The sequence below is a fragment of the Gymnoscopelus microlampas genome (assembly GCF_963454915.1).
Source record: "Gymnoscopelus microlampas genome assembly, chromosome: 23".
NCBI classification, from domain to species: Eukaryota; Metazoa; Chordata; class Actinopteri; order Myctophiformes; family Myctophidae; genus Gymnoscopelus; species Gymnoscopelus microlampas.
In genome coordinates this window covers 9289499-9299042 of record NC_139960.1, presented here as the reverse complement: position 1 = coordinate 9299042, position 9544 = coordinate 9289499, and the positions used below count along the sequence as shown (strand labels likewise).

Sequence of the window (9544 nt, the reverse complement as noted above, 5' to 3'; positions counted from 1 at the left end):
GGGGGGGGGGGCGAGGTCTTGTGGGGTTCTTACTTGTGTCTTGGGTCTTGTGGGGGTCTTACTTCTCACACAATTCAATTCAATTCAATTCAAAGGGCTTTATTGGCATGAGAAAACATACGTTTACATTGCCAAAGCAAAAAGACAGCAATACAATCAAAACAAAAAATGTACATTTGAAAGTCAGAATCTTCAATAGATCAATTTCTATGTACCAAGATCACTGGGTGCAGGTATAGTGGTGGTTGTGTTCCGTTCGATATCCTTCTCCTATCACAACAACTCACGAATCTTGCTGCTGTGTTTGCACATTGTTGTACTTCGCCCAGCAGATATGGGAGTTTTTTGTCGTTGGTCATGTTTTCAAAGTCTCTGTGTGTGGTTGTAATCTGTGGGAAGTATGTGTCTCTGATGTCTTGGTACAATGGACAGACGGTTAGGAAGTGTAGCTCGGTTTCCACTTCCTTTTGTGTGCAGTGGGTGCATAGTCTGTCTTCTCTCGGGATACAGGTCTGCTTGTGACGACCTTTCTCGATCGCAAGACTGTGCTCACTGAGTCTGTATCTAGTTAAGATTTTTCTTTGTTTTGGGTCGGTCACGGTGCTCAGGTATTCTGCCACTGTGTATTCTCTGTTTAGGGCCAGATAGCATTCTAGTTTACTCTGCTTTTGTGTTGCTTCTTTCCAATGTGTCAGGTAGTTTTCCTTTTGCTGTTTTATAATTTTGTTTGGTCCGATGGGTTTTCTATCTCGTGGCTCTGTTTGTGTTTGTGCCCGGAGTTCCATGGCCAGCTGGCTGAGGGGGCATCTCTCTAGAGTTTCGCTGTGTGTGAGTGCTTTGTTATGGAGTGCATTTAGGTCGCTTTCTTTTAGGTGGATTTGCAGAATTCTGTGTGTAGGGTCTCGGTTTGGTGTTTATCCCATTTTTCAAGGTCATGGTTTGCTAATGGTCCCCAGATCTCACAACCATAGAGGGAAATTGGTTCTATCACAGAGTCCAGTATTTTAAGCCAGGTTTTAATTGGGATGTCTATTTTGATGTTTCTTTTGATAGCATAGAATGCCCTTCTTGCCTTGTCTCTCAGGTCCTTTACAGCTTGGTTGTAGTTCCCTGTGCTGCTGATGTTTAGGCCAAGGTAGGTATAGTTTTTTGTTTGTTCTAGTGGGATCGTATTTAGGAAAAATTGATGGTTTTGGCGGCTGGATCTTTTTTGAAATATCATGATTTTAGTCTTAGTTAGGTTCACTGTCAGGGCCCATGTCTGCGAGAATTTGTGTAGGAGATCAAGTTGCTGCTGTAGTCCTTCCTTGGTTGGAGACAGCAGCAGCAGGTCATCTGCGAAAAGTAAGCATTTGATTTCTGTGTTTGCCAAGGGGATGCCTGGAGCTGTAGACTGTTCTAACGTTTTTGCTAACTCGTTGATATATATGTTGAAGAGTGTTGGACTCAGGCTGCATCCCTGTCTAACTCCTCGGCTTTGGGGGAAAAAGTCTGTGTGCTTTTCGCCTATTTTAACTGCGCATTTGTTGTTTGTGTACATTGATTTTATGATGTCATAGGTTTTCCCCCCTATGCCACTTTCCAATAGTTTGTACATCAGACCCTCATGCCAAATTGAATCGAATGCTTTTTTGAAGTCGACAAAGCAGGAGAATAATTTGCTTTTGTTTTTGTTTATTTGGTTGTCAATTAGGGTGTTTAGAGTGTAAATGTGGTCTGTTGTGCGATATTTTGGTAGAAAGCCAATTTGTGATTTGCTCAGGACATTGCTTTCTGTGAGGAAGTTTAGGATTCTGTGGTTGAGGATCATGCAGAGGATCTTTCCGAGGTTGCTGTTTACACAGATCCCACGGTAGTTATTTGGGTCATATTTGTCTCCACTTTTGTGGAGTGGCGTTATCAGCCCTTGATTCCATGTGCTAGGGAAGATCCCAGAGCTGAGCACTATATTTAGGAGTTTTAGTATGGCCATTTGGAATTTGAGGTCGGTGAATTTTATCATTTCATTTAGAATACCGTCTGCCCCACAGGCCTTCTTGGTTTTAAGTGTTTTTATTTTGTCTTGTAGTTCTTTTAGGTTGATTTGGGAATCTAGTGGATTCTGGTAGTCTTTTACGGCTGACTCTAGGTTTTGTAGTTTATCTTTTATTTGTTTTTGTTCTTTGTTCTTCTCGATTGGGCCAAAGAGGCTAGAAAAATGATTCACCCATATATCTCCATTTTGGATGGGTAGTTCGTCCTGTTTTAGCTTATTAAGTCTGTTCCAGTTTTCCCAGAAGCTGTTTGTCTGTATGGAATCTTCGATATCTTGCAGATGGTTTCTAACATGTTGATTTCTTTTTTCTCTTACTGTATTTTTGTATTCTTTCAGTGTTTCCCCATATTGGAGACATTTGTTGTTTGTGTACATTGATTTTATGATGTCATAGGTTTTCCCCCCTATGCCACTTTCCAATAGTTTGTACATCAGACCCTCATGCCAAATTGAATCGAATGCTTTTTTGAAGTCGACAAAGCAGGAGAATAATTTGCTTTTGTTTTTGTTTATTTGGTTGTCAATTAGGGTGTTTAGAGTGTAAATGTGGTCTGTTGTGCGATATTTTGGTAGAAAGCCAATTTGTGATTTGCTCAGGACATTGCTTTCTGTGAGGAAGTTTAGGATTCTGTGGTTGAGGATCATGCAGAGGATCTTTCCGAGGTTGCTGTTTACACAGATCCCACGGTAGTTATTTGGGTCATATTTGTCTCCACTTTTGTGGAGTGGCGTTATCAGCCCTTGATTCCATGTGCTAGGGAAGATCCCAGAGCTGAGCACTATATTTAGGAGTTTTAGTATGGCCATTTGGAATTTGAGGTCGGTGAATTTTATCATTTCATTTAGAATACCGTCTGCCCCACAGGCCTTCTTGGTTTTAAGTGTTTTTATTTTGTCTTGTAGTTCTTTTAGGTTGATTTGGGAATCTAGTGGATTCTGGTAGTCTTTTACGGCTGACTCTAGGTTTTGTAGTTTATCTTTTATTTGTTTTTGTTCTTTGTTCTTCTCGATTGGGCCAAAGAGGCTAGAAAAATGATTCACCCATATATCTCCATTTTGGATGGGTAGTTCGTCCTGTTTTAGCTTATTAAGTCTGTTCCAGTTTTCCCAGAAGCTGTTTGTCTGTATGGAATCTTCGATATCTTGCAGTTGGTTTCTAACATGTTGATTTCTTTTTTCTCTTACTGTATTTTTGTATTGTTTCAGTGTTTCCCCATATTGGAGACGTATGTTGTGGTTGTCTGGGTCTCTGTGTTTTTGGTTTGATAGTTTCCTTAATTTTTTCCTGAGATTATTGCAGTCATTATCGTACCATTTGTCATTCTCAACGTTTTTTCTGGCTTTCCTGTTTGATACTTTTAAGTTTGCTAGTGAGGCTGTTAGTTCAAATATATGATTGAGGCCTTCTACTGCCCTGTTTACACTTTCACTGTTTTCTTCAAAGGTTTTTTCTAGGAAATGATCCAGTTGTGATTGGACTTGTTTTTGCCTAATAGCATTTTGGAAAGCTTCTGCGCTATGTTCATTCCATTTGTAACGTTTTCTTATAGTATGTAGTTTGTTTGGCGTTTGTTCTTTGTGTCTGTGTGTTGATCTGTTTAGATAGGCTGTGATTCTGTTGTGGTCTGACAGGGGTGTTTGCGGGCTGACTGTGAAGGCTCTGAGCGATGCTAGGTTTATGTCTGTGATAAAGTAATCTACCGAGCTGTTTCCCTGGGATGAGCTGTATGTATATCTACCGAAGGAGTCCCCTCGGAGTCTACCGTTAACAATGTACAGACCCAGTGAGCGACAGAGCTGTAGCAGTTGTGACCCATGTTTGTTCGTTGTTTTGTCGTGATTGTATCTCGGGGGACATGTTGGGGAGCTGATGTTTCCCCCTCCTGGTAGGTGTTTGTTTCCCTGTGTGTTGAGGGTGTCAGGCCCTTGTCCTGTTCTGGCATTTAGGTCTCCACAAATTACAATGTGACCGTGTGCCTGGAAACGGCTGATATCCTCTTCTAGTGTGGGGAAAAAGTCCTCTGTATAGTAAGGGGATTCAATTGGGGGGATGTAGGTGGCACACAGGTAGACATTTTTTTCGGTTGTGGTAAGTTCCTTGTTTATTTCTAGCCAGATGGAAGATGTTCCAGTTTTGACTAGCTTAATGGCGTGGACTAGTTCTGATTTGTACCATATTAGCATACCTCCAGAGTCCCTTCCCTGGGTGACTCCTGCTAGCTTTGTAGATGGTACCACAAGTTCTCTGTAGCCAGTAGGACAGCCAGTGGGGCTGTCCCCTCTGTGCCATGTTTCTTGTAGAACAATGATGTCTATGTTTGCAATCTCTTTGGCAAAGTCTGGGGTTCTGCTTTTGATGCCAAGGGCAGTTGACCTCAAACCTTGTATATTCCAGGATGATATAGTGAGTGCTTTGTACTCCATTGTTCACAGGGCTTTGATTCCTGACCAGTTTTTGGGTTGAGGTCACACACGCACGCACGCACGCACGCACGCACGCACGCACGCACGCACGCACGCACGCACGCACACACACACACACACACACACACACACACACACACACACACACACACACACACACACACACACACACACACACACACACACACACACACACACACACACACACACACACACACACAGTATCTAAACCACTGTACATAATTAACATTGTTCCGATGGTGTTCAGCGGTTTCTATAGAAATGGACAGTTCGCGCATTCAACCACTAGGTGCCACTGTTTCCACATGCTTGGTTTTACGGAATGTGTGTGTGTGTGTGTGTGTGTGTGTGTGTGTGTGTGTGTGTGTGTCTGAGAACTGCAGTGCTGGACAACAGGGCTTCTCTCCTCAGTTTTAAGTGGGATCGATGGTTATTACTGTGCCCTTGTCTGGGTTTCTGGCTTTCTCTCAAACACACACACACACACACACACACACACACACACACACACATACACACACACACACACACACACACACACACACACACACACACACACACACACACACACACACACACACACACACACACACACACACACATTTGTATTACTATACTTGTGAGGACATCAAAAGATTAAGGACGGTAATTTTTATAAATGCTATTTCTACCACTTTTTTAAAGTCAAAGTTCAATTGTGGGCCAGTGTCACGTGCAACCAAAACAGCCGATCTACAAGCTCACAACGTGTCGCAGATCCTCTATTTCCGGGTGTGCGACAACATGGCACAACTAAGTATAAATCAAGCATAAATCCCCCCCAAAAAAAGTATAACCACAAAATTATTGTTTCTTGTCCTGACAAAACATCTGTTTCTGATATTGTACTATACTTGTGGGGACATTTGGTCGTCACAAGTCCAGTAATCAAGTACAGTAGAAGTACAGTAGAAGTACAGTAGCCTAAATACAAGTACACAGCAGCAGAGCAGCTGTAAACTCATCTTCCTTGCAATTCTTTGTCTGTGTTGTGTTTCACTAGAGGCTAGGCTGTCGTGCAGTAGATTTCTTTGGGCTATTCAAAAATAGCAGATCTACAAGCTCGTAACGCGCCAAAATATAAAATCAGTTAAAACAGCGAGGGACACAGAACTGCAGCATACTGGCAAAACACACACTTGGACCCGGAAGTTGTTCTGACGGGGGGGGGGGGGGGGGGCATACGTCACGGCTTAAAGGAGAGATCCGGACATTTTAAGTGTTATCTTTGATGTGTCGCTAAACACTCACCAACATTGAAAGGGACGTTGAGTTATTCCAGAGAGTCCCCTTCCTCCAGTCTGGCGAGCCCCTCCGTTGGCATAATGGGAGGCGCGTGGATGGAAGGCTGAAATTCGCCTAATATAACCGATGCAAAGTTAGTTTTGTCTCTACTCCTGCTCATCGTGGAGGCTCATGATACTCAAACATGCACCGAATGTCGCGAACGAGCGACCATTCGTGCAGAACGAGACGACGCAGGTTGCTTGTTTCTTCCATAGACGCCAGGTTCTATGGAAGAAACAAGCAACCTCAACGGAGGGGCTCGCCAGACTGGACGAAGGGGACTCTCAACGTCCCTTTCAATGTTGGTGAGTGATTAGCAACACATCAAAGATAACACTGAAAATGTCCGGATCTCTCCTTTAACAACAGAATGAAACCATCCATGAAATCTATGAAAAAGTTTAACCTGCAACACTATGTTATACAATATGTAGTGGGGGGGGGGGGTCCCTGCTTCATCTCCCTCTCTGTCAGCTAAGGGGTCCTTGGGCTGAACAATGTTGAAGAGCCCTGATTTAAGTTGTTAACCATCACACATACAGTACAACACCAGTGTTCTTTTTTTCTCTTTTGCAAATTGAAGTGTGGTAAAGTAGTGGCTGGGTGCCACACATAAATATGCACTTCATAGTTATGAATATGCATGTTAAAGTCATGAATATGGACGGTGCAACATGCTGATTGGGCCACCGGAGCGCCTGTGTGTGTGTGTGTGTGTGTGTGTGTGTGTGTGTGTGTGTGTGTGTGTGTGTGTGTGTGTGTGTGTGTGTGTGTGTGTAATTTGAGGTCAGCCAATGTGAAAAATCGTGAATGTTTGAATGATGCAACACCTACACTCTGCACCTGCCTCATAATCAGAGAGAGAGAGAGAGAGAGAGAGAGAGAGAGAGAGAGAGAGAGAGAGAGAGAGAGAGAGAGAGAGAGAGAGAGAGACCTACAAACCAGGACTACAAATCATTGTGTGTATACCTGCACTGTTTACACCAAATGACCTCAGTACATAGACATACTTAACTGTACATAGAGCAACTACCTTCAGGTACGTTAGAATAAACTGCTGTACTTGTTCGCGAAGGTTTTATACCAAGTGAATATACCTGCAGTACCACCACGGCCCAAGAAACCATTACACCAGAATGTAATGTTTGGAGCGGGGGGGGGGGGGGGGTCTGGTGCAACGCTCAGGTGGACCTGGACCTGGTGAGACGAAGGAGGGGCCCGGACAGGAGGCCACACCCACAGAGCCTCCGCTCTCCCCCGGTCCCGGCAGAGTATAGTTCCGGAGAAGCGGATTGAGTAGCCCTGGTCTTTCCCTAATAGGACTGACCGTGGGTAGCCAGTGGTGGAAGGTGACTAAGTACATTTACTTTGAGGTATTTGTACTTTTACTTGAGTATGTCCAATTTCCAATACTTTTACTTCTACTCCATTACATCTCAGAGGCAAATATTGTACTTTTACTCCACTACAATTATTGGAAAACTTTAGTTACTAGTTACTTTTCAGATATAAATTATTATATTATGAAACATACATTAACCACTTCAGCCCTATTGTATACGTAGGCTATTTGAAAATAGACGATCTACAAGCTCACAGTAGATCTGCTATTTTCAAACATTTTAGTACTTTTACTTTTGGTACTTTAAGTACATTTTGATGCCAACACTTTTGTACTTTTAATCAAGTAAATTTAGAATTCTGGACTTTTACTTGTAGCAGAGTATTTCTGCATTGCAGTATTGATACTTTCACTTAAGTAAAGAATTTAAGTACTTTTTCCACCACTGTGGGTAGCAACTGGGACGTAAGTCGGGGGTTTGATCAACCCCGGCTGGGTCACCTGGGCGAGGGTGTATGTTGTTGCGAGACCCGATACACCCGTTGATCCCAGGCTACAACACTGATGATACGTAACAGGTGCATTCATGCTTTGTTTTGTTTTTTTAGCAAGCTAACCTCTCCTATGTGGATGGATAACTATTTCTGACAGAACATGCAACGTTTTTATAGTTTCGTAAGACAGTCTTCCCTCTAAGTTGCAATGTAACACAGCTCTGTTTACACTTGTCTTTGTTCCCAGTTAATTGTACATTGTTTTGTTTGGAATTGTTTTGTTCCACTTTTGCTTTGGCAATGTAAACGTATGTTTTCTCATGCCAATAAAGCTCCTTTGAATTGAATTGAAATTAACTGAGAGAGACAGAGAGAGAGATAGAGAGACAGAGAGAGAGACAGAGAGAGAGAGAGAGAGAGAGAGAGAGAGAGAGAGAGAGAGAGAGAGAGAGAGAGAGAGAGAGAGAGGCAGACAGACAGACAGACAGACAGACAGACAGACAGACAGACAGACAGACAGACAGACAGAGAAAGAGGGACATACACACACACTCTCCATCTCTCAAACCCTTGCCTTGAAGTATCTTTTAACTCCACTTTACACCCTTTCTTTCCTTTCCTTTGATCTCAAAACCTTATTGGCAGCCTCTCTCTCTCTCTCTCTCTCTGAAATAACTGATAGGGATTCCACCAATCACCTTTCTCTCTCTTTCTTTCTTTCTTTCACCGTCATCCTGAACTGACCCTGAGAGCGCGCACGCACCCACACACACTCACACAGTGTGTCCTCAGCCAGAACGACTCTCCTCCGACAGATGGTGTCCATGTGGGTGTGTGTGCGCGAGCGTGTGTGTGTGCGCTTTGCAGTGGTGGAAAAAGTACTCAAATATTTTACTTAAAGGACAACTTTGTTTTTTTACAACCAATGTTTATGTTTTAGATTGTAATTAAAGTAAATAAAAGATGAGTGTTAAAAATTTCAAATTTACTGCTTTCTATAGTTTTAGCAATTTTCACAATCTTTTTTACAGTGTTTTCACAGTGGGCGGGGGCATTCTCTCCGGTGGCTAAATATGTATTTTTTTAACACATTAACCCGGCGTTTTCTTTATTATTATTTACAGTAGCTCTTCTAGCCCCCAATAACTCACATCTGGCCATCTCAGACAGCCGGACCTTTTTTATTGTGTAAAAAAGGCATATTTAGCCACCGGACAGAATGCCCCCGCCCACTGTAAAAAATATCGCAAAAAATGCTAAAACTATAGAAAGCAGTAAATGAAAAAAAAATTACACTCATCATTTATTTACTTTAATTACAAGCTAAAATATAAACCTTGGTTGTAAAAAAACAAAGTTGTCCTTTAAGTAAAAGTTGTAGAAATACTCTGTTACACGTACTGTACACGTCCGGAATTCAAAATTTACTTGAGTAAAAGTACAAAAGTATTAGTACAAAAATGTACTTAAAGTATCAAAAGTAAAAGTACTCGTTACGCAAAATGTCCCGTTTCACAAGTTTTCAAATAAAATGTATAAAATCATTTGAAAATAGCAGATCTACAAGCGATGCGACGCATTGGCCGAAATGTATATAGGGGCTGAAGTGGGTAATGTGCGTGTGTGTGTGTGCTTGTGCATGTGTGTGTGCGTGTGTGTGCATGCGTGCGTGTGCGTGTGCGTGCGTGCGTGCGTGTGCGTGTGCGCGTGCGTGTGTACCTGGCGAAGTCGAGGTCGGCCTCTCTGGACATGGTGATGTTGGTGAGGTTCTGCTGAAGCACGAAGATGTTCCTGCACATCTTCTTGATGCCAGACTCACTGATCCTCTTGAAGTACTGGGCTCCGTTGATGAGGATGCAGGAGATCAGGTGACCCAGACCTGGAGAGACACATTTGAAAGAT

At 42.6% G+C, this 9544-nt stretch overlaps 1 protein-coding gene across 1 annotated transcript in view; it reads right to left on the bottom strand.

The window, feature by feature from the left end:
• Positions 1–9544, bottom strand: part of exoc4 (exocyst complex component 4) — a 235221-nt gene that overhangs the window by 17878 nt on the left and 207799 nt on the right. Inside the window, exon 19 of the mRNA XM_084049609.1 lies at positions 9362–9521. Within this exon, the coding sequence (XP_083905735.1) occupies positions 9362–9521 (160 nt within the window). The remainder of the gene's footprint in view (positions 1–9361; positions 9522–9544) is intronic.